Consider the following 26,228-nt stretch of genomic DNA (forward strand, 5'->3'; position numbering starts at 1 on the left):
GTGTGGAGCATGGGGGGGCAGTGTGGAGCACAGGGGGGCACTGTGGAGCACGGGGGGGCAGTGTGGAGCACGGGGGGGCAGTGTGGAGCACAGGGGGCAGTGTAAAGCACGGGGGGCAGTGTGGAGCACGGGGGGCAGTGTGGAGCACGGGGGGCAGTGTGGAGCACGGGGGGGGCAGTGTGAAGCACAGGGGGGGCAGTGTGGAGCATGGGGGCAGTGTGGAGCACGGGGGGGCAGTGTGGAGCATAGGGGGGGCAGTGTGGAGCACGGGGGCAGTGTGGAGCACGGGGGGGCAGTGTGGAGCACAGGGGGGGCAGTGTAGAGCACAGGGGGGGCAGTGTGGAGCACGGGGGAGCAGTGTGGAGCAAGGGGAGGGCAGTGTGGAGCACGGGGGGCAGTGTGGAGCACGGGGGGGCAGTGTGGAGCACGGGGGGGCAGTGTGGAGCACAGGGGGGGCAGTGTGGAGCACGGGGGGGCAGTGTGGAGCACGGGGGGGCAGTGTGGAGCACGGGGGGCAGTGTTGAGCACGGGGGGCAGTGTGGAGCACAGGGGGGGCAGTGTGGAGCACGGGGGGGCAGTGTGGAGCACGGGGGGCAGTGTGGAGCACGGGGGGGCAGTGTGGAGCACGGGGGGGCAGTGTGGAGCACGGGGGGGCAGTGTGGAGCACGGGGGGGCAGTGTGGAGCACGGGGGGCAGTGTGGAGCACGGAGGGGGGCAGTGTGGAGCACAGGCGGGGCAGTGAGGAGCATGGGGGGGCAGTATGGAGCATGGGGGGGCAGTGTGGAGTATGGGGGGCAGTGTGGAGCACGAGGGGGGCAGTTTGGAGCACGGGGGGCAGTGTGGAGCACGGGGGGGCAGTGTGGAGCACGGGGGGGCAGTGTGGAGCACGGGGGGCAGTGTGGAGCACGGAGTTGGGCAGTGTGGAGCACAGGGGGCAGTGTGGAGCACGGGGGGGCAGTGTGTAGCACGGGGGGCAGTGTGGAGTATGGGGGGCAGTGTGGAGCATGGGGGGGCAGTGTGGATCACGGGGGGGCAGTGTGGAGCACGGGGGGCAGTGTGGAGCACGGGGGGCAGTGTGGAGCACGGGGGGCAGTGTGGAGTATGGGGCGGGCAGTGTGGAGCACGGGGGGCAGTGTGGAGCACGGGGGGGCAGTGTGGAGCACGGGGGGGCAGTGTGGAGCACGGGGGGGCAGTGTGGAGCACGGGGGAGTTAGTGTGGAGCACGGGGGGTAGTGTGGAGCACGGGGGGCAGTGTGGAGCACGGGGGGCCAGTGTGGTGCACGGGGGGGGCAGTGTGGAGTACGGGGGGCAGTGTGGAGCACAGGGGGGCAGTGTGGAGCACAGGGGGGCAGTGTGGAGCACAGGGGGGCAGTGTGGAGCATAGGGGGGGCTGTGTAGAGCACAGGGGGAGGCAGTGTGGAGCACAGCGGGGCAGTGTGGAGCACGTTGGGCAGTGTGGAGCACGGGGGGCAGTGTGGAGCACGGGGGGGCCCGTATATTTCAGGGGTCCCTTGCAGGGGGGGCGTATATTTCAGGGGTCCCTTGCAGCATATTTTATGGGGCTTTGCACATGAAATCTAGGTTGCAATGCGGATGTGAGGATGTTAAGAAGTGGACTGTCTGGCACAGAATGCCGCAGACACCATGTGGTGCCAAGGCATCGGAGCGTGCTGCACAAAGCAGGCGCCCTACAGAAGCGGGCTCCTCAAGCCTCTCTGTCAGGAGTCACATTGTGATAATGTGTCACAGAACCAGGCCCAACAGGATTTGTCCTGCTTTGTCTTGTTTAGTCCAATATTTCCTTTCTACCTCCAATCCCACCCTTTCGGAAAGATACCACCTGCTCAGGGCTACCGTATACTAAAAGATTGGTTTACAAAGCCTCATAGCCCAGGCATTGTCCTGAGACCCAGAAGAGACTTTGAACGTTGGATACTTGGCTGAGTGGGAGTTGCTAGTGTTATGGGAACTCTCAGATTGGGACTAGTGAAACTTCTCATTATTAGACAACTATGAGCCCTCAGGGACAAGGGAAAGGAAGCTATGATTTGAGTCTGAAATGTGGTTACCAAACTCATGTTCAGGATGCTAAATGCCGAGCTTCCGGTGCCATCTTTGAAGGCCGTGCAGCCTTCAGGATTGGCAGAAGTCACTAGAGCCTTTGATGATTCTGGTTGAGACCAGTTCTGTGCTCCTGCTAGACCAAACATCAGTAGGGAGTTGCCTGGTCTGCTATGATAAACGTGAAACACTCTGAAACCAAGAGCCGGACTCCAGTTAAGGTCTTTGCTTGTACCCTAAAAAGGGACACATCCCGCCACCCTGCCTTCCCTGCTGTGAGGGACGAAAGTTCCCTGAAGCTGTCCCCAGCATACACTTGACCTGCCCTGTTTCTCATGTGTTGCACCACAGTAACACGGAAGCAGTGGCCAGCAGCGGTGGTCCCAGGCCCTCCTTCCTCCTCACACACTGGCTCCCGGGCGCTCTCTGCTCTGCCGCTGGGCATTTCAAAGTTTTTCACTGTCACTGGATTGTCTCTTAGACAGGTCTGAGGACTTGAAGAAACTGTGTTGAAGTCTCCACGTTTAGTACCATGAAAGAAAGCCAGTGCTGCTTCTTGATGCAGAATGGCAGAACAAGGAGAACGTAACAGAGAAGCTGACCCTAAAAGTTGGAGGCAAAACTCAGACATCTACTTGTTACATGATTCCATGTCCCACATCTATGTTCCCATTTCAGCCTGTCTGTGTCTGTGTCTGTTCAGAACTCCCTTAGCATGAGAAGGGCTCTGGGTTTGATCCCCAGCAACGCCCACTCCTGCCATGTGACCTCTCACCCTGTTCACCTCAGCTTTAGCCTTAGTCTCAACTCTGTTTCTGGCTGGCATACCCCTCAGAAGAAACTCAGGGTCAGCATACGTCTTTCCAATCATCAGGACAAGTTATACATTTGAGGTTTTTCAGTAACTCTCGCCCTGTCCTCAGCATGAGATGTCTGTGAGTCCACTGTGTACACTCAACATGTGCACATGAACATGCATGCATATATAACACACACTCACATGTGCACGCACACACAAACATGCTGTATAATTAGTAAGGAGGTTTTTCAGTAATACTTGCCCTGTCCTAAGGGTGAGATGTCTGAGTTCACTGAATACACTCAACATGTGCACACACCCCCACATACATGAAGAATACGCACTCACATGTGTAGACACACACACCATGTAACTAGTAAGGAGCACATGTAGACACAGCAGGATCTGGGAGGTGTTGAGATGAAACCCCAAAGACACCAGTCATGTCTGAGTTTCGACCAGAAGATAAGGGCCCCCTGCTGCGTGAACAGATTGGTTTCTGCAGGGTCTCCACTCCAACCCTTGACTTCAGTGACTGGCCAAGCAGAGTCCTTGATTGATGGTAGTTTGTTTTAGAAATGCTTTGTTTGTTTTTGCTGTGACATTTGGAAGAGGGTCTGGAAGCCCTTTTAAGTTTGCGGCTTCTACTTGGCAGAAACACGAACCACTTCTCTCTAATTCCAGGAGTCACAGTGAACATATTGTGCAATACCGTTATTGGAAATGGGAACTAATGTGGATGAAATGCCTTCCCACCCTCTCTGCTGTGCTGCTCACACTGAGTGTGTCCCCCACTCTACTGCTGAGCTGGATGCCGACACAGATCCCCTCCCTAAGGAGAGTTCACAGGAAGACTCAGGCGATTCCTCTTATCTGCAGAAAAGACTGGGGAAGGGTTCATCGCAGTCAACCAGGGCTGCTCACACTCACAGGGTGATCCAATATGAAGTCTTTAGTTCCAGAAGACCTTTTACCTGGGTGCTTGTTCCCATCCAGCCCGATACACAGATCCCACTTGTACTGTCTCATGATGCCAAAACCCTGGATCCTTTCTCTTAGATTACATTATATGCAGAGCAACCTTTGACCTACACGTGAAGTCCTTGAAACATCTGAGGTGGGGCCCTCAGGTTAATATTTGTACATCTGTTTGGGACCATGAGGATACTTTACCTCAGTTCCTCCCTTTTCCCTTCTTCCCCGAACCCTTTCTTACTTGAGGTGCCTCAGGACAATATTATTTTTTCTATTGCTTACTTCTGTGGCATCTATAGCTGAATTCTTGACAGGAGCAGCTTAGGGGAGGGAGCAAGGACACTCTTAGACTCACTTTTGAGAGAGTACAGTCCCTCACTGACATGTGGAAGAGTCTTCGGCGGCTAGACTGTGTGGCTACAGATCCTCAAGTCTCAGCAGAAGATATTCAAGCCAGAGTCAGTGACCCACTTCCTGTAACGAAATTCTACCTTAATGGTCTCCAAATTCCCCAAACAGCCCTACCAATTAAGACCAAGTACCCAGACACAGGGGCTTGGGAAGAATCAGCTCATACCCAAACCATCAACTTCACGTTTCTGTAAATTTTACTTCCAGATGTCTGGCTAACATAAAACCCAGACAATCCATTTCTTTCTCTTTGGCATTATAGTTTAATTTCTTTTCTGTGTCCATGGGTATACAGAGTCGCATGCTGTCTTTTTTATTTCCATATACAGCTCCAATAACTTGTACATACTCACTAAGTTTTCCAAGCCGTGATAAGCCTCAGTGGGACTGAAATCTGAGTGACCCTGTTATAGAATATTTAATAAGGAACTAGCATTAGAACAAAAACATCACCTTTGACTCTAAACAAACAAACAAACAAACAAAACCAAATCCTTCATGAAGGAGCAGCAGAAAGGATAGGAGAGAGAGAGGGTCCCTACTCCAGGGTTTATAAAGGTTTGCTTCTATCTTTGTGCCACCTGCACACATACACTCCACGCGAGTGGATTTATACATCATCTTCCTGTGTTTTGACGATGACAGGTCACGTGGAAAATTTCACCTCTGACATCCTTCTCATGTTTATTATTATCATTATTATTATTATTATCATTTACTTTAAGCCATTTCAGATTTTAAGGGTTTCAGCTTTTAGATTAAGGTCTTTGATCCATTTAATTGACTTGCTGTATAAAGTGGGCAATAGAGATCTGACTCATTCTTTTACATGTGGATATCCAGTTCTGACCAAGAGGCTATCTTTCCTCCAGTGAACACTTCCTGAACCTCTGTAAAAGAAATGAAGACACTGTAGCTGTGGACCTGTGCTGTGCACTGTAGCTGTGGACCTGTGCTGTGCACTGTAGCTGTGGACCTATGTTGTGTACTGTAACTGTGGACCTGTGTTGTGTGTGCACTGTAGCTGTGGACCTGTGTTGTGCACTGTAGCTGTGGAGCTGTGTTGTGCTCTCTCTGTTCCATCAAATACCTTCTCATACCATGGTTCATCTTCCTCTGGCTTGTTTTGTTTTTCTGGGGTCTTCGTGTTCCCATATGAATTCTGCTTTGTTTTATTTATGTGAATAATGGCGTCGTCTATGTACCGTGGCTGGAAAGTCAGAGGCCCTAGGAGAGAACCTACAGCAGTTATTCTACTCAGTGGATGTCCTTCTAGACCAGCTCCTAATGACTTATCCTTATGTCCATAGATTCAGGCCCCCTTAGGCCCTCATCAGAGAAGCACCCGCAGTGAGTGGTGATTAACATACAGGCCTACACCTGGCCAAGGTGGGGGAGCAAAAGACCAAAGAATGCTCAGCCCTAAAAAGAATTAAAAGAACCTTGGTGTCTGAATGGGGATGGCATCTTATCTGTAGGCCGCTTTGAGTGGGACAAGCATTTCCCAACACCGGTTCATTCAATCCGCTTCAGAATCGTCTCCTGTCTCAGTTACTTCCCTGTTTCACGGGTGTTCTTGCAGAGCTGCATAGGCTTGGGCTTTGTTTGTTCTTGTGTTTTGGGCAGTTGACAACAGAATTGATTTTTCTGATTTGTTGTTGTTCTCAGTGTGTTTGCCACTGGTCGACCTGAAGCCTACTGAGTGTTTGTCTCAAAAACTAATTTCATTTCCTGAAGTAATGCATGAGTCCCAAGGGGTTTCTGGTGAGATATTTATGGTTTCTGTGGAGAATTATACCATCTACAAATAGGGAGACTGACTTCTTCCTGTTCTACCTGAATACGCTTCGTTTTCCTTGCTTGCTGTTCTGGTTCGGAGTTCAAGTGTAATATTGAGTAGGTGTGGATCCAGTAGGCATACTCTTTTAATCCTGATTTTAGTGGAAATGCTTTTAGTTTTTTGTTTTGTTTTGTTTCGTTTATCATGTTAACTGTAGATTTGTTAAGTACAGCCTTTATTATGTTGAGATGTAAAATTCAATGTGGTAGAGGAAAACGTGAAGAAACACCTCAAAGTACCTGCACAGTCAAGTGCTTTCTGAGCACCACTCGGGTTGCTCAGAAAATGACCCATCAGTCAAAAGTGGGATTTTGGGAAATTAAAAGATTTCTTAATGGCAATGAAACCAAGGTATCTAGTGAATAAACAGCCTCCAGAACAGGAGAGGAAACTGCTAAGTAAATATCTGACAGAAGTTTGATACCCAGAATACATGAGAACTTCTGCGTCAAGATCCGTAGTAGTTAAAGGCTCCAGACTTGGAAATACAATATAAGAATTCAAACAAAACAAATGCATAGGTACTAATAAACCAAACAGCCCAATAAATAAATGGGCTAATGAAATGAACACTTCTCAAAAGATAAAGTTGGCTCAGCCAATAAACAAACATGAAACACATTCAACATCCCTGCTGCCATAGAAATGCGAATAAAACCACAGCGAGCTCCCATTTTGCCCTAGACAAACTAGTCTGTCAGCAAAACAACTGGTAACAGCAAGTGCTGGTGGGCTGTGGATAAAGGGGGACTCAGGTATTTCCGCAGCAGAAATGTAAACTGCTCTCGAAACTGGAAATCAGTGTGCAGGTTACAGAGAAAACCAAAAATGGGTCTTTTTATATCTCACATGCACTGCGGCTGGGTTGTTTCACTAAAGCACCCAGTTCAAATCCAGTGTTTTGGTTGAACTTTATTCTCTGAGCAGTAATGATAATGTGTAGACACAGAAAGACCCCTTAGAGATGTATAAATACCCAGACTTTATCATTTCTCCCCAGCACATGTTATCTTACCTGAAATGCTTCTCACCTGAGTCTTCAAAGTTGAAGCTGTATAGAGAAATACAGGAAGTGAAGTCGGCTGACCGCTCGGTGTTGGCGATGGTCAGAAGGCACACTGCTTCTGTTTGGCAATCAACCATAGCGGCAATGCTAGGGAGACCACTCCTCTGAGGCAATGCTCTTCCCCTCCTGCCACTTCTGAGACAGGATCCTCACAGGGCACACTTATGTGCCTGACATGGTTTGACTATGCTTTGCCAAGGTAGTAGCATTATTTAGAGGTGTGGCCCTGTTGGAGTAGGTGTGTCACTGTAGGTGTGAGTTTTAAGACCTTCATCCTAATTGCCTGGAAGTCAGTCTTTCATTAGCAGCCTTCAGATGAGGATGTAGAACTCTCAGCTCCTCCTGCACCATGCCTGCCTGGATGCTGCCATGTTCCTGCCTTGATGATAATGAACTGAACCTCTGAACCTGTAAGCCTGCCCCAGTTAAATGTTGTTCTTTATAAGAGTTGCCTTCGTCATGGTGTCTGTTCACAGCAGTCAAACCCTAACTCAGAAGGTGCCTCCGCTTAACATCAGATGCTTGAACCTCAACTGTTATGGAGCAAATAGGGCAGATGTTCCCTTCCAGAATCGATCACCTGATCTGAAACAGAAGCAGCAGCCCCACAGTGGATATGGAGGAAATCTCTGCCCCGCTACATGCATAACCTCAAAGCAGAGCTTATATGAGTGTGACTATAGCTTCACAATAGTGATCTCTGTGCAAGTCAGATACACCTACAACGCCATTTTATGAAGCGACCTGAAGTTATTATAAAATACACCTATGGTCTAAAATGAGTGAGTTCTTTACTTCTGTCAAAAATACTTCGATATCAAAAGCAATTGCCAGCTTGACCCAAACCAAGAAAACTTCAACAGTTTTTAATCCAATTATTTAACACTTAAATGTTTTTAATTAAGTTTATTTTATACTTAAGTTTGTAAGTATTCTTGTCTATAGCCAGTTCAAGAGTCCTAGATTTAAAAACAAACAAAGAGCCTTTCTGTAGTGTTACCTGGAAAAGAGGAGTGTGCACTTAGCATGAGAAGGGAGGGTAAATCCTGAGACTTTGCGTGAATGCTTCAGTAACCTGTAGATGTGGGCCCTCTTCTCATGGTGAATCCCCAAACAAGGAAATTTCCCTGCATTCTGAACGTGTTTCTCCCAAGGCAAAAAGCAAGGGTGTGGTGCGTGTTGGCATAGGACTGGAGAAAACAGCCTTCTTGGTCCTGTTGTTCTGGCTGTGGACTCCATTTCTCATAACTCACATGACACACTTTGGTTGTGGATGTGTGTAATGTTTCCTGCTTTCGGTGGTGACTTCCCCCCTCCTTTGGTAACTCCAGTCATCCATTTCTCCCTCAGAGGTACAGAGAAGAGGAGGGAAGGGGCCACACACTCCAGCAAGTGGGTCACAGCAGTTTTAGGGCACCAAAGAAGGTGTCGTCTCCATTCCGTGAAATCTGGGCGTTCTCCCGAGGTATTGCAAGCTGAATCTCGTCCCCTTCTTCCAGCCTGGCGATGCCTGGGAGAGAGGGGGTGACAAGAGTTTCCCACAGCTGCCGTTCGTTAGAAGATGCTACTGTATCACATCAACACAGCATTCGAACCACTCAACAACTGCTCATAATCCTGTTAGCCTTAAAATTAAATGGGTACATCGAGAAGAGAACTGACAGATTCCAGCACATGCCTGTCTGGAATGCCACCGGGATTCCAGTGGCAAATGTCACAGTGAGCTAGGTCTTTGGGAAGTCATCATATAGTCACATAGAGAAGCCCATCATTGTGGTAATCTCTTTTTGTTGATTTATTTGTATTAGTTGTGTGTGAGTGTGTGTGTGTGTGTGTGTGTGTCTGTGTGTGTGTGTGTGTGTGTGTGTGTATGAGTGAGTGATATGTATGGACACAGGTCACAGCACATGTGTGGAAGTCTGTGGTGATCTGAAAATGCTTAGCCCATTGGCCCCGTGAGTGGCACTAGTAGGAGGTATAGCCTTCTTGGAGTAAGTGTGTCCTTGCTGGAGGATGTATGTCACTCTAGGGGTGGGCAATGAGACCCTCCTCCTAACTATGTGGGATCCACTCTTCTACCATCCTTCAGATGAAGATGCAGAACTCTCAGCTCCTCCTGCACCATAGCTGCCTGGACACTGTCATGCTCCTGCCTTGATGATAATGGACTGAACCTCTGAACCTGTGAGCCATTACAATTAAATGTTGTCCTTATAAGAGTTGTCTTGGTCATGGTGTCTGTTCACAGTAGTAAAACCCTAACTAAGACAAGGTTGGAGGACAGCTTTGTAGAGTTGGTTTTCCTTCACTCCTCTACACAGGTTCTGTGATCAAACTCAGATTACCAAGCTTGCGAGGTGAGCGCCTTCACTCAGCGAGTCATCTTACCAGTCCATGATCATGATTTAAAATATGCATCTAAACTCTAAATAGTTTTAAAAGTTTAAAAAATAAGCTAGGCACAATAGCACAAGTTCAAGTCCAGCCTGGGCTACACATGAAATGAAAATTCAGCCCAGGCTAAAGAATGGAATCCTGTCTCAAAAAAAAAAAAAAAAAAAAAAAAAAAAAAAAAAAGCCAAAAATAAATATCCAAAAAGTAAAACACTTATTTAATACAATCTACACTGTTTAGCAGATTTTCTCTGAGTCCAGGTTTCTGCTTTTATCATTTGGGTTTCTTCTCTCTGCCTTCTATCTTATGGGCTTCCTTAAATGACCAGTATTATCTTTCGGATCAAAAGATACAAAGTAATATATATACTCCTTGAAATGTTAGTTTGTGCCTAATTTTTAATGCGGTATCCTGTGACTTTGAAGTATAAATTCTGTTCAGGAACCACAGTCTACACATCAGATAACCAAGACACACAAGCAGTGCTCCACAGACATGCCATGCAGTTGTGCCTTGAAGCTGGAAAAGTGTTAGGGGATTAGGTACCTATGTAGTTAAGAGATGGTCATGGCATATGTGCTCCATGGATTTATGGCTGCCCTGGATGCTAAGCCTGATGCCATGGCCAAGACTTCGGCAAACGCTGCAAGCTCCAGAAATGGGTGGGGCCACTTCGTAGTAGTTTCTGACCTTCCTGATGCTGAAACCCTCGGATACACACAGTTCCTCGTGTCGTGGTGACGTCCAACCATAGGATTGTTTGCTGTTGCTCATCACAGCTGTAACTTTGCCACTGCCGTGAATTGTAATGTGAGTTCCTGATAGAGTATGTAGGGTACCTGACATGTGACCCACGGATGGAGAACTGCGGCTTGTACTATAGGCTTCTACTTAAAACTCCCAACACTGGGATATTGCCTACTGTTGTTCTTCTAGGCTGTAGCATTAAGCTGTGACAAGTGTTCACTACAAGAGGCCTGCTCACCTTATCAAAAGCAATGATTCATCTTTGAAGGTGGTAGTTCCTCGGTACCGTGCTTTGTGGTTCAAGCTAACCAACTTGGGTTTGGGTGGATTTGTGTAGGGTCGTAAAACAAATTCAAAATTAAAGTAACAAGCCTGAAATCTCTGGGAGCCGGCTCTCATGTATGGCTCTGACCTACCGAATACTGGGATGTATCTTCAACATCAGAGGAGTTATTCTTTAAAAAGAATAGTACCCGGGGAGTCTGTGGGGATCCACAGGGGCGGGGAGCTGTGGGAAGGTCTGGTGAGCGGAAATGTCTGAGGGACACCAGCTGTGACACCATGACATCCCTTACTGAATGTGAGCAACAGAGCAGAGAGGCTTTGCCATGAATAAATATTTCACAATATCAAAATGCCAGTCAGCACTGGGCACAGGGGCAGCTGCCTTTATGAAAATTAGGGGCTTTCAACATGACAGAGTTCCCCCTGGCCACGGAGGTCACTGCGGCTGCAGGTACAGTGTGTGTGGCCCCTGCAGTGGAAGCCGTTCTCTCTGCCTCCAGTTAGTTTACTCTATAACCTAACCGGCCTTTGAGATACTGGAGAGGCAATTCGCAGCCCTGTGTTCCACGCCACTGTCTGTGATAACTGTAGCAAGGACTGGACAGGTTATTTGTGTTCTGATTTGTCAAAGCCGTCAGAGATGTAAGGGAAACATGCTTTTCTAAAATCAGTGCTGCTAGTCTGAAACGAAGTGAGGGAAATGTTAGTAATTCCAGTGTGGACAGGCTGGAATGAATAGTATGCCTTCCCTCATGCTGTGTCCCCACGCTTGACGCTGCTGCTGATATTCTGAGCTGCGAACTAGTCAGGTGTCTGAGTCTACCGTGTTTAACCCGGCCTTTCTCAATATGCACTCGGGACCAACAGGAGCTATGAACCACAGCATGTTCATATTGCCAGACCAGGCTGCAGCTTGAGGCTGAGGAGATGAGGAACCTCTGTGTTGTGTTGTGTAGTGCCATGCAATGCCATGCCACAAGGTCATGTCCTGTCATTTCTGTGACTCAGATTCTCCAGAGATGAGGAGGCTGCAAGAGTAAGGCATCATGGCTGCTGGATGGCGAGGCTGCCAGAGAATGGACCGGAGGACGCTCAGGTGTGTGCATCCAACAGCCAGCGGGTAGACATCGCACCTGCTGCTGTCCTTATGCGCTAAGGTCCCTTACACCAGGCCCTCCTGTGGACATCCTGCAGTGATCACCTGCACAGGTCCAGACAAGACTGGGACCCTCGGCTTTGCCTCATGGCTCATAAAGCCACATCCCTCCATGAAGCACCGTTGACAGTTGGTGGCTTCTGGGAGGAGTGCCGCTCTCTCCAGCTGCGTAACCACTAGAACCTGCCCAGGCTCCAGCAAACAACCTTCCTCCCACACTCACGAAGAAACCCGAATTAAACTCAGCAGGGCTAACACTGAAATAACAGGAAAGCAGAAGGGGTGAAGAAGGGATACGGCGGAAGTGGGCTGTGGCTAAAGAGTGTAACAGGCAAAGATCATCATAGTCACCTATGGATGAGTCAGAGAATGAGCGGGAGAGACATAAGGGTTATTCCAATGTCAAATTCTGTTACCCACATTCATAATTTTTTAAAGCACATTTATTTAATCTAATTACTTTTATGTGTGTTGGTCTTTTTTATGTGCCAGCAGAGCGTGTCAGGCCCCCTGGGACCAGACATACAGGCAGTAGTGAGCTGCCATGTGGATACTGGAAATGAAGCCCATGTCCTCTGGAGGGACAGCCAATACTCTCCACTCCTGAGCTGCCTCTTCATCCCCAACTCTATCTCAGTTTTTGTAAAAATGGCATGACCGTTAGCAACGATATCAGTCTTTTCAGTTCACACTGATTATTATAAAATAAACAGCACAGTCTATGGCAGAATGTCTTTCCATTAGGATCACAAAGCAGCACTTTTGGGGGAACCAGATTCCCCAGCATAGTCTACACCATCTTGCCAAGCAGGTCTTAAGACAGCTACATACCAGCTGAGTAGCAGGAATTGTTGGGCAGTGTTTTTGGCATGTTCTGGATGCATCGGAACAGAGTCACCAGGCTCAGCTCATCCCCAAAGACGTGTATTTTCTTCCTCTGGATGACATGGCCCATGGCAAAGATGGGGTCTGTGTAGAGAACCTGAGAAACAAGCCAGGATGTCACCAGACGTTAAGGACAGTGAAAGCGTTGGGCGGGGGTGGACGAGTCTGACTCTACCTGGCTGTAGATGAAGAAATAGCCCGTTTGCCTCACCACTATCTTGTTCTCTTTCTCCTCCAAGGCGTTTCCTCTTTTAAAGCTGAGAAGCCATGGAACAAATGTGTAAGTTCCTGCAGCAGAGAGAGAAAATTACTCAGAAGACAGTCAACTGAGAACAGCAGCTTTCCCTCCCGCTAAATTTAAAACAGTACAGTGCATATTCAATGAAGGAGGAGTTGGAGGAGTAGGAGAGGGAAGAAGAGTTGGAGAAGAGAGAGAGGAGTTGGAGGATGAAGAAAGGGAAGAGGAGTTGGAGAAGAGAGAGGAGTTGGAGGAGGAGGACTATTCTCCATTGGACTATCTGCTGTAGATGTTTTAGAATGGGAGACCTGGGTGCAGGTGCCTAAGAGACCTCATCCCACAGGCTTGCCTCCATTTTCTTTTCCTGTTCTGCACACGGCTATTTCCTTATAATGGCTGGGTTGTGGGAAGGCTCTGGAAGAGAGAATACATCTTTCTCTGCACAGCACACTGGGAGATTATCTTCTTCCATCTCCTGAGTGATTTGGTGAAGAACTTAGCAAAATGTGTCTGGAGAAAGTAAGCACACTCCCAAACTGGCCTCAGAACACGACGAGGAGATGCAGACAGCGACTGGATGTGCCCTCAGCTGGAAACTGCTCAGAACCTGTGTGCTAAGGCTACAGTGTGCTCAGGGTTGATGGAAAGGGCAGACTGGGCAACAGACGAGGGAACAGGCCACGGGGCCAGCATGGAGCAAGGTGCTTCTTAGAGCTCTCACCCAGAGAGAACAAACACGCATCTCATAGGAAGAGTTCATGGTACCGAGTGTGAACGGATGCAGTGTGCAAACACTGGCACTGGGCTGAGCCTCAAGGCTAGACAGTGAGGGGAGCTGCACACTAAATGGAAGGAAACAGCAGACAGAAGATTGGGGCCACGGCACAGTGACCACAGAATAGCAAGCAACGCTGTGGAAAGTCTAAACATGCCAGATCACTCTGTACAATGGGAAATACTAAGCCTGTCTTAAAATGTCACCTCAATAAGCAAAAAGAGGGTACGGGTTCCCAGACTAATCAAACGAGTCCAAAGGATATGTAGTGACATTTATATCTCTGTGTCTGTCTCGCAGGTCTGCCCAGTGCTCCATGCCCCATGTCACTACTGCCCACTCCTCTGGTGATGGACATCAAATTGATTTCTTGGCTGTTGTGATCAGTACTGCAGGGAACTCTGGAGTCCAGCTGTCTCTTTAGAGTATTGATTTAGTTTTCTTTATCTATAAACCCAGGAGTGGAATTGCTAAATCATACGGCAGATCTGCTTTTAATTTCTTGAGGGGAGTGGGGGAGAGGCTCCACATATTTTTTTTTCTACAATGCAGGATTTATTAGAAGTATACAAATTTGTATTCCTGATTCAGATAAGGCTCTTCAGAAGAACACTAAACAAGAAGCACATGTTTTCTGAGAATTTGAAGGAGTTAAAAACACCAACAGTGAAACCAAGACCACTGTGAATTCAGGTCAGGCTGAGTGGGGATCATTAATCTGGCGCCACAAGGAGGCATTGCCATAGAAGGATGGGGGTGGGGGAAGACCCTGGGGAAAGTGGGGGGAGGTGGCGGTGCTGGAGATGGGCACACAGATCCAGAAACATCGTGGGTCTCATTCTCTCTCTGTGGCACTTACTCCTGGAGCTCACTTCCATTGTGTGAGCTCCAGAGAGTGCTGCGCCCTGAGGTGAGACAGGGATGATTCTTCTCAAGTAGGAATCCCAAGAATTTTCCTAAATAAAGGTTCCCTCAGTGCTCATCAGGATAATAGGCTCAGAGAAGCAGGTCACATCAAACACAAGCCCTCACTATTACCCGTGTGCGACATAAGCCTGGTGAGACGTCTCCAGCAAGTCACATGATTTGCCCAAGGTGTGTTAAATCGCTGAGTACTGAACTACCCGAGAAAGAATTAATGTGAAGATTGTTACAAGTAAGTCATGATGGTATGCACCTCTAGACCCCAAGCTGGGAGTTTAAGGCCAGCCTGGTCTATCATAGAAAGTTCTAGGACAGTCAGGGTTACATAGAGAAATCTTGTCTTAAAAAAACAAAACAAAACAAAACAAAAAAAAAAAAAACAAAAAACAAAAAACAACCACAATAGTAAAAAGTGTTGCTATAAAAGTTAAAAACAATGGTTATGTCAAAGGTGATTATGTTTGTGGTTTATTAAGAACCGAGTTGGTAATTTGAACATAGAGGACATTTTCCTCCACCTTGGGGTTCTAACTCCTCTGTGGCTAGGCCAGTGTGTTCGTCTGCCTGTCATTTCCCAGGACTTTTTATCCCACAATAGTTTTCCCAGCATTTTTCCCACAGCAGATATGCATCTAATAATCACTGAATCAGTAATCCCTACCCTAAGTAAAACATAACTCACACGGATGACTGCTCTGGTAATCAGCCACAGGCAACCGCCTATCTTTGTAAAACATTTGGCTGAACATGCTACTGAAATTCCGGAACATGAAACACCACCCATTACAGAGTGGGCGGAGATGCCTGAAGTGAAGTAAAACATAGATTTCTAACGTGCTTTAAAAATATTCTGGGGCAAAGTATTTACTTAATAAATTTTGTTCTATATTAATTTAAATTAATTATTGGCTCTTTAAATTAATTATTGGCTATTTTTTGGTCAAAAAGCTTATCAAGAAGACAAAGCTATGCATGTTTGTTTTCATTCACTTTACATGTTCGTCTTCTACTGTGTACATAAACACAGGTGCACACAACACAGGTTCACACAACACAGGTGCACACAACACAGGTACACACACACAGGTGCACACAACACAGGTGCACACAACACAGTACATGCAACACAGGTACACACAACATAGTACATGCAACACAGGTGCTCACAATACAGTACACACAATACAGGTGCACACAACACAGGTTCACACAACACAGGTGCCCACAATACAGTACACACAATACAGGTGCACACAACACAGGTGCACACAACACAGGTGCACACAACACAGTACATGCAACACAGGTGCCCACAATACAGTACACACAATACAGGTGCACACAACACAGGTTCACACAACACAGGTGCACACAACACAGGTGCACACAACACAGTACATGCAACACAGGTGCCCACAATACAGTACACACAATACAGGTGCACACAACACAGGTTCACACAACACAGGTGCACACAATACAGGTGCACACAACACAGGTTCACACAACACAGGTGCACACAACACAGGTGCACACAACACAGTACATGCAACACAGGTGCCCACAATACAGTACACACAATACAGGTGCACACAACACAGTACATGCAACACAGGTGCACACAACACAGTACATGCAATACAGGTGCACACAATACAGTACACACAATACAGGTACACACAACACAGGTACATGCAACACAGGTGCCCACAATACAGTACACACAATAAACACAGTGCACACAACATGGGTGCACACAAAAATACACACAACAATGGTCCATACAACATGGTGCACACCATACAGGTGCACACAACATAGTACATGCAACACAGGTGCCCACAATACAGGTGCACACAACATGGGTACACACAATACATGTTCACAGAACATGGGTGCACACAACAATACACACAACAATGGTCCATACAACACGGTGCACACCATACAGGTACACACAACACGGGTGCATATAACACATAATACAATACATAGGCACACACAATCACAGGTTATAACCTCCAATACTGGAATTGATTAAAGTCAACTGTGCTTTCAAATGCCATCAGAGCCTGGCACATCTGAGTTAATTCTAAGTCCTTTAAGCAAGCAAACCAAGTGACATGTGAACAGCTATGGGAGTTGTAAAGTTAAGTATAACTATCATGGCCCACTTAGAACACACTTGGAATTTCAGGATAATAGACGACAGACAAACAAAAGTGCTGCCTCTTGGGCTTTGTCTGTTGAGAGACATTCTAAGCTGACAGGCCTCACTCCCCTTAACCACGTGGGGATTTGGTGTCAAGAGTCCTGACCCTTACGGTTGTTGTCAGCTAAAAGCAAATGCTGTTTCATGTAAAGTGTGTGAACTCAGTTTTAGGTCACTGATGTATTAAAGTGCCTGAAAATAATTATGTCACTATATAGTAACTCGAATGGAATAAAAACTTCAGTTTTTATATGTAAAGATATTTAAAGATATGTAAAGATATTTCACTTGCATTGTGCAAGCACATGCCCTAAAGTAGACATATGCTGTCTTCAGAGTCTATTGGGAGTTAAAGATCTCCTTGAAACTGCAAAGGTTGTGGAGCTAACCGAGGGCCCCAAGGCTGAGGAAGGAAAAGGGGAGATGTGGGCTGGAGAAATGGCAGTGAAAGCTATCTCATGCACAACTGTAAGGGCTGGGTTTTGGATCCCAGTACGCAGATGATAACTAGTCATCTCCCAAATACTATCGATTCCAGCCCTGAGGAAAGCACCGGAGAAGGGCCACTGGGCTGGCCATCTTATAGTCTGACCAAGAGAGAACTCGGGATAACTGAGGCAGAGACCCTGTGTTGAAGGAATCAGAAGAGTAATATGGAAAGACAGCATCCTTTCCTGACCTCTATGTACACACATAGGGGCATACACATTGTATGTCTACCTACACACACACACAAACTAACAAACGTATACAGACATGCATAAATAAGTCATTTTGAAATTCGAAACCTGCCAATGGCAAATCTGTCAAGGCCAAAGACTACATCAGAAGGCAAAGATTCCTTCACATACATACACACTCCAACGAATTTTACAGAAAATGCAGGGGAAAAAATGCTGTTAGCTCAAGGAATCTGGAAATTAGAAAAAGAAAAACTCATTTAACTGATACAAAAGAAGTTTTAGAAGAAAGAGATTCTGTAAAAAACAAAGATTGAAAGAATGTGCAGGGCTTTCCCGTACCTGTAATCCAACAACAGTGAGGCTGAGGCAGGAGGATTGGGAGTTTGAGGCCAGTGTGGGAGGGAGAGAGGGAGGGAGGGACAGAGGGAGGGAGGGAGGGAGGGAGGGAGGGAGGGAGGGAGGGAGGGAGAGAGAGAGATGGACAGACAAAGGACGGAAACAGGGAAAAAAGCCTTCAGAAAGAAATCAAACTACAACTAGAAGGTGAATTATTTCCAGCATTAATAAAACTGGAAGCCTGAAAGGTCAAAGAAGAGATAGGACTGAGGAACATCCTACGGTCTCTGTGCAAGACTTTCAACCAGGAAAGTTGACTTGGGGTAGCACTGTGAACTTCCCTTTGTCACCACAACAAATCACCATGAACTTAGTGACTGAAGGAATACCGTTTGCTGTACATCGCCTATCCATTCATCCCAGTAATCAATCCCCTGAGACCCTTGTCTACCTGAGTTCAGTTCCTAGAATTCACAGCAGAAGGAACCAAGCAGGAGCCCCACAGCCTGCAGTGTGTCTGTCTTCTACAGCCGATATTCTCCCTACCATCACAGGCCATCCAGAGACTGATAAGAAAAATAAACGCTGATTTCTAAAAGTAAACTAGGCACACCAAGAGGCCATGAACTTGAAAGGGAGCAAGGAGGGGATGTGGGAGAGTTTAGAGGAAGAAAAGGAAAGGCAGAAGTAATGCAAGTATATGATAATCTCAAAAAACAAAGGAAATTGTCAATAAAAGGAAAGAAGCCCTTATAAGGTCAGCTGAGAAAGGAAAGCCACTTCTGGGGAAAAAAAACTGTCTTTTGCCTTGGTTCTGTGTGAAGGGCAGAGAACACCAAGACATAGAGGTGAGTTCCTACAGTGCAGCTAAACTCCTCCGGTAAAGGTATGGTAAAACTGAGAATCAAATCCATTCATGTGCCCTTTAATTACAAAGAACTAGCCCCATTGGGGCTTGAGAGATGGCTCAGCTATGAAGAACTTGTTCTTGTGCAGAACCAGGGTTAAGTTCCCAGCACCCACATGGAAGCTCACCGCCATCTGTAACTTCAGCTCCAAGGGATCTGATGCCCTCTTCCAAAATCTGCAGACACCAGGTATACATATGGTGCACATACATGCATACATACATACATTCAGGCAAATGCTCATGTACATAAAATAGAATAAACATCTAGAAATGTGTTAAAAGGAGATGGGCACATTGATGCAAACACAGAAGAGCATTGTCTCACCAGCCCACTCTGCTAGTCAGCACAACAAAACTCAAGCAAGCCAAGATTCACATGGTGGCTGAATATATTCACCTACAAAATAGAGACAGAAATATGTAAAAAAATGACTCAATAGAGAAGTGTATAGTAGAAGCAGAAATAGAGATGAAGTGTATAGTAAGTCATTACAGAGTTGATTATGCATCCAATGTGTTGGCAAATGGAAGTGATGATTCACTAATCTTAAATCCACCAGCTGCTTCATTTGTAACAGCTCCACAAACATGAGGGCAGGTCAAGGAACAGAACTTTAGATATCTCAACAGCATATATGTCACCATTAAGAAGAATCACATTACTGTCCAAAAAGGCATGGTATAGGACTGGACGGACAGATGTCAAGACCAACAACCTTATCTAAGATAGGAAGGGAAGATGGGCAAATACTAGAAAGAACAGCTGGATAGAAAAGTCTAGAAGCCAGTCAATAACAGAGCTGGCAAAATGGATAGACTCAGCTTCTTAGGTGTATGAACCTTAACCAAAACGTGACCAGCTAGCGAAGAAGTGCAGGCTGCACAGTGTCAGTGGTAAAGAACTGTACCACTTTCTTCTTAACCACTTAACCATACCCCAGTCTTTATTTTGGCAGGTGCCATGGAGATGGGGACCGGAAGTCCTGGTAGCCATTGGCTTACATGAAGATTACTGTACTGACCATGGTGATAAAACAGTATGGCTGTGCCTGTGTGTGCATGTGAACATGAATGTGTGTGCATGCTTGTGTATACATGCGTGCATGCATGCGTGTGTGTGTTCAGACATGTATGACATGTGTGTCAGGGAACACACATAAGAAATCAGAGGACAACTTGTAGAAGTTGGTTCTCTCCTTCCACTGTGGGTTGTGGGGATTGAACTCAGGTTGCAAGTGCCTCTACCCACTGAAATATCTCATACCAAGTTGTACATTCTGATGTGTCTGGATACTCCATTCAGATAGAAGAAACACCTTAGGCTGGCACCAAACAAAAGAACTCCAGGAACCTCACAACCTTAGTCACCAGAAGCATGAAACAGAGGTTGGGCAAGCAGCTGACTTACTGAGCATCCTGGAAGTAGGAGGCAAGGCTGAAGCCTTTGGGAAAATATACCTCTGAAAGCTACCACACACAGTGAGTCTGGAGAGCAACAAGCATTCCCAGGTCCAGACCAAACTCAGCAAAGCCCTGAGAGGATGTTGGGCTTACACATTTCTGCTGCTGTGATAAAACACTTTCACAAAAAGCAATTTGATGAAGCAAGTGCTTGTGTTATCTTATTCCAGGCCCATCACTTCAGGGAAGTCATAATGGCAGGAACATAACACAACTAGTCACATTATATCCACATCAAGAGAAGAGGGTAATGCATGCATGGTTTCTGCTTCCATGACTGAATGCTTCAATTTCTTCAATCTTATTCAGTTCAAAAGCCCTTGTTTAGGAAATGGTGCTGCCCACAGGGAACAGTGTCTCTCCATATCAGTCAAGCTAATATCCCACAGACATGCTGTTCTTCCAATGTAGGCAACACCTCACCGACGCTCTGTCCCCAGGTGATTCTAGGTGTTTCAAGTTGACAATTAAAAGCTCATTATCCAACACCTCTCTAGCTGACCTTTGGGTTCTGTGACAGCTAAGGCCAAATGATTAGGATGAGAGGAATGCTCAAGTACAAAGCCAACTTTTAAAGATCGGGGTGGGGGGATAGTTTCTTTTTACTTCAGGCTTCTGTGTTTGTAATTATTAACTATGGAGGTTAGGACTACAGAGAGTGAAGCACTTACCAGGCTGACTGCAGAGACAGGAGAGCAGACTTCATGGAGACAGTGTGTATAGAGACAGATGCATAGATAAATACATAGATAAAGGATGGATGGATGACAGATGGATGGTGGATGGACGGATGATGGATAGATGGATGGATGGTTGGATGGATGAATGGATGGATGATGGATGGATAGAAAGATGAATGGATAGATGATTGGTTGAATGGATGACAGATGGATGAAAAGCAACTAAACAAGCAAATAACTATGCCAACAATATCATAGCAACCTACAGAAGAATCTGGGATATGTAGGGTACCTTATTTCTAGAAGCACCACATTATGATTTCAAAACTGTCTAATTTTCAAGAAAAGGCTAAAAGCCAAACAAAAATATAAGCAAATAGTGGATCATCCACAAGAGAAAATAAAACCTTAACAGAAACCATCCCCCAAAAATGTCAGACATGGAACTATTAAACATGTTTATGCAACTGAAGGGAACCAGGATGGTGACATATAAACAGACACTTCCAATAACTTCCTCAAATTCTTGTAGAAACCAGAATAGTTATTAACTCATGCTGTGAAACCAGAACCACCCTGGTCCCGAAGCCAGAAAGCACAAGAAACTCTGCATCAAACATTAATCATGTAAGTGTAAGTACAGAGGTCCTTGGCATGACCAAAGACAGGACTTTTATTAGACTGCCCAGTGATGCACTGGAATTCTAGCTACAGCAGCCAGGAGACAAAGTGAACAGGAGGAAAGTCATCCAACTGAAAAAAGAAAAGTGGAACCCTTTACCGACGGACAAAACAGTGATACACGGGACAGATATTAAACCCAGCAAAACTAACAAAATGGATTTAGCTAAGTTGCTTCACAAAGAGTCAGCGTCCCAAAGTCATTTTTATTTCAGCCAAGAGGGAAACATGTAAAACTGACAGTTCCATCTTTGGTATCATTTGTTTTGCAACGAGCTTATGTCTTCCCAGAACCCACATGCTAAGTCCTAAGTCCCAGTGATTTTCTTCAGAAGTAAAGCCTCCAGGAAGTATTATGACATATACATACATACATACATGCATGCATACATACATACATACATACATACATACATACATACATACATACAAATTGCATATGTTTATTTATTTAGGATTTTAGAGACAGGGTTTCTTTGTGTAGCAATGACTATCCTAGAACTCACTCAGTAGAACTGGCTAGCCTCAAACTCACAGAAATCCACCTGCCTCCGCCTCCTGAGCACTGGAATTAAAGGCATGTGCCACCACTGCCGAGCTTGGTACCGGTATTTTCTAAAGAAAAGATGTCAGGTGCTCTTGGCTCTGTGATCCATGGTTCTAGCTCATAATGAAAAGACAACCACCACAAAATACAAATGTATTTTTAACAGATCTCCCGACATTGGCCTTGGACTTCCCTAGCCTCCAATATTGTAGGGAATCAACTTATTGTTTAAACAATCCAGTCTATGAGGACTTATTATAGCTACTTAAACTAAGACTGAATTCAAATAAACAAAATGGCTAGGAATAAATGTATTCAATGTATTGAAAGACACACATGTGAAAATTAACACAGGTGACATAAGTGCACGTGAAGACACCTCATGTTTATGGACTGATAACCTTAGAATTACTAATATGGCGATAGTGCTTGATGCTATGTGGAGTCAGCATGGCTCCTCTACAAATGCCTTTCCATTCTCTTTTTCTGAATGGAAAGACGAATTTTAGTGTCACTTATCATTGTCAAGGATACCCGAGGCTCCAAAAGTCTTTGAGATGACACACAGGGTTGAAGAGTTAACCCTCCCAACTTTGAAAGTTTACCAAGCTACACTTGGTGAAGTACCGCTGTGTCCTGTCACACATGCCGGCCTGTAAACAAACAGAATATTGCGTGCAGAGATAAAGCAGAGCTGCTTGAGCCAACTGGGTCTTCACGGGTGTGCCAAGAACATGCAGTCCCCCCCCCCACAAATGCCGCTAGAATAACGAGGTATCTACACTGTCCACACAATACAGGAGAGTGAAGGAGATAAGCCAGTGACTTACATAGAGGTACAAATGGCTTGAACAGTAAGTATGACATTGGGAGAGAGCATGGGTGTGGGCCGTGCTGCTCAGTCTGCACACACGCTGGTCAACAGTAGTTACCAAAGTGGGAGAAACAGGAGGGAATCAATAAAGAAATTTGATTTCCTCAGATTAAATACTTCTGAACAACATGGCAATACCATGGCTGTAATCCCAGCACTCAGGAGTTAGCTTGACCCTTCATGAGTAGACCCTATCTCTAAAATAAAATAAAATAAAATAAAATGCAGATAATCCTCAATATAAGGGGAAATATTTACAAATCAAGCATTTTTGTAAGGGCTTGTCATCTACAGTACAGTTTCATATCTCAACAGAAAAGAGAAAAATGGCTCAAACAGGAAGTTTAGAGTAGTCAAGAATTATAATAAACATCCTCCCAAAAGACACCCCCAAATTCAGTAAAATTTGGAGAGATGCTTAAGATCACAGCCCAAGAGGGGATGTAAACCAGCAGCACCTTGAGCCCATCACACACACTTCCTTCACATGTAAGAGAGCAACAGCAATAAACAAACCACACTTCAGTTAGCCTTCTTCTAGTCATCCACTGCCCCGCCCCGTCTGTGTTTAAACTCCTTCCTTGTGGGCACCCAGCACCCCCTTTAGAACGTGTGAGCAAATGATTCTTAGCACCAACCCCAAAGGCTAAGAATGTCGACAGCTAATTCCCCCTCTTTGCCACCACCTACCTGATACTTGCAGCAAAGCATCTGAAAAAATGCTTTGGCGTACGACTGTCTTTTGTTCTGCTGCTATAAAAATGTCATGGAGCTTTCTGCATTGGAGCATTTCTCGGGGCAACCTGAGTCTGTGCTCCGGAACCAACACCACCCATCCTCGGGATAAGAATAAACCTGGGTTCCTTCTGAGGCGTTTTGGATCAGCGGAATGTGATCATCACTGAGGGTGGGTATATTGCATATCAAATGCAAATCATCCCTCTCTTTGTGCTCTGGAGAACTTGGGAGACATTGTTCAAGGCTCCAGATGATGGGATAAGCAGTAAGATGAAAACATGTCATGGAAAAGGCTTGATACCCTTTGCAGGGGGCAGTGGCTCATGACATGTTAACTTTCCTCACATGTATGTCTGCTCAACTCCTCCTGGAATACCAGTGCTTGTCACAGTCACTGTCCTTACTCGTCTGTTCCTGTCCGCAGCTGGCTGGCCAAAACCAGCCGGTACAGGCAAGGCACACGGGCCTGCACCCGTGGCACAAAAACAACGTGTTTTGTTTGGATTTAGGCTCATTCTTCCTCCTAACAAATGTGTCTAGCAAATCTTCCCCAAGCATCGTTTTAAATGTTGTCTTTGGTCCTTAGGCGGCTCTTCTTGGCTTGAGTTCCGTTCTGAGAAAATCAGTTGCCAATGTCTGAATGCTGCAAAGATGACTTTGGGAAACAAAAGGCTATAAGCAATCATAGCTTTTCAGATGGCCTGGTACTTGTCTGGCATTTAGCACCATTAAAATTATGTCCAAAAGTATAAATGCAAGGCAGAACCTCAGACTCACTGCGAAGGCCAACCTGCAGCTGGTGTCCATCCTAGGCTGTTTCTCCATCCCTGGTCATCACGTGTGGTCTAAACCCCAGCTGTAGGCCAAGGACTCAGAAAGCCCGTGCCCTGGTTGGCTCTGTCCCTCTTCAGCTGTCTGTGTACAGTCCTTACCTGTCAATTCATAGGTTTTCTTTTCTTTCCTCCCCATTGGTCATGAGTGATCAAACTCAACTGAAATAAAACCTACATCCATTTTCCTCAACACAGACACTCCAATATTCTTAGTGACCCAGTCATGTGTGTAAACTGGATAAATACATCATACAGATAAGCGGGCAGGGTGGTGAGTAGACATAGTTTGGTTTTATCCAGCTGTAAGATGAAGGGAATTATTTACACTCACGGGAAAGTGGATGGGACTGGAGGTCCCCGCCTTGATGGAGACAAGAATCTAGAAAGCCAAACACAGCATGATTCTGGTGTGTGTGTGTGTGTGTGTGTGTGTGTGTGTGTGTGTGTGCACGTGCATGCATGCCAAATGTAGCAGACCATGAATAAGGAGGAGGGCTGTAGGAAGTGAGAGGAAAACCGAGGGGAAGAAGCGATCTCAAGCAGGAGGGAGGGTAGGCAGCGCCGTGAGAGAGTGACACAGAACCACACACTGCTCATTCCTCTGAGCCCCGTGAAAGGACAACCGCACATACAATATGCAGACCAGCCGGGCCACTCCTTATTTGAACATTTTGCTCCCCGATTATTTTATCTTGTCAAGGACTGCAATGCATCAATGCTTCCTTTTCAGGGTGCCACTGCATGTGACAGGGGCACAGTTGCACGGATCTATGAGAAACTGGACTAAGTCAGGGAGAGAAAAGGTCTTTCTGGAAGGCCTCTGGAATCCTGCAAGGAGCCAAAAGCTGTTTGGGGGTTTAGCAACTGAGCCCTTGTGCTCTGCCCTGACTCTGGCTCAAGATTGTGGGTGGTGCTATTTGGGAAATGGGGTGAAAAGTATATTTTTGTGTCTGGCTACTGCTAGAGAAACTTTTTTATTCCCTTTCTAAAATTAAAACTAGCAAAGCTTCAAGAAAGCAAAATCAAATTGAAAGTGTTCCGCTCGGACGAGGGAATAATCCATCACTAAGTCCTCACTGGACATTAAAAACCGATAAGATTACAGCTTTTGGGACGAGGCGGCCTTGTTTCCACCCCCTGAGATCTCCAGCCAAGGAGCACAGGCAGACACAGGAAGACAGCCAGCACTTCCCCGAACAATAAAAACTAAACTGGATTCGACCTGATTATCTAAACTCTAATCTGAGGCCATGTGTTCCCTGTGTTCTTACACTAGTCCGTGTGTCTGTCCTCTAGTCAGTCTGGAAAGTCTCGTGTTGTAGGAACCCGGGAGAGCGGCTGCTGGGAGCAGTTCAGACACTACCTGAGACGGGAGACTGACAAGAGTCCTAAGTGGACACAGAGGATGGCCGGTCATTACCTTTCCGTATTGTCGGCGTGCCGCTGTCTGCAATCAGCTGCAGACAGTCTTGAATGACTGAAAAGTAAAGAAAATAAATAAAATAAAAATAAAAAACCGCAGTGCTTTAGTTATCGGCAGAAGCAAGATGGCCACGGAGAAGAGAGGACATAGTAGCCCCGTGTCCCTAGGAGCACTGACAGCTTCACACTGCGTAAAGGGTGTCTTCACAGCGTCTTTGTGACATTGCCCCTTTAAACGCACAGTTCTTCACACCCAAGGTGAAGCTTCAGTGCTTTGGAAACGCAGTGAGAGGC

General features: G+C 46.2%; 1 protein-coding gene across 3 annotated transcripts in view; it reads right to left on the reverse strand.

Annotated features, from left to right (window-relative positions):
• Positions 1-8,141: 8,141 nt before the first annotated feature.
• TNFSF13B (TNF superfamily member 13b) overlaps positions 8,142-26,228 on the reverse strand; it is a gene marked incomplete at its 5' end in the record, with an annotated part of 31,443 nt that continues 13,356 nt past the window's right edge. For 2 of the 3 annotated variants that reach the window (XM_080928421.1, XM_080928419.1), the window contains 4 exons: positions 8,142-8,662; positions 12,567-12,717; positions 12,796-12,908; positions 25,933-25,989. In XM_080928421.1, the coding sequence (XP_080784547.1) occupies positions 8,550-8,662; positions 12,567-12,717; positions 12,796-12,908; positions 25,933-25,989 (434 nt within the window). In that variant the 3' untranslated portion in view covers positions 8,142-8,549. The remainder of the gene's footprint in view (positions 8,663-12,566; positions 12,718-12,795; positions 12,909-25,932; positions 25,990-26,228) is intronic. The other variant, XM_080928420.1, reaches the window with a different exon arrangement.

This window comes from Micromys minutus (genome assembly GCF_963924665.1).
Source record: "Micromys minutus genome assembly, chromosome: 14".
Taxonomy (NCBI): domain Eukaryota; kingdom Metazoa; phylum Chordata; class Mammalia; order Rodentia; family Muridae; genus Micromys; species Micromys minutus.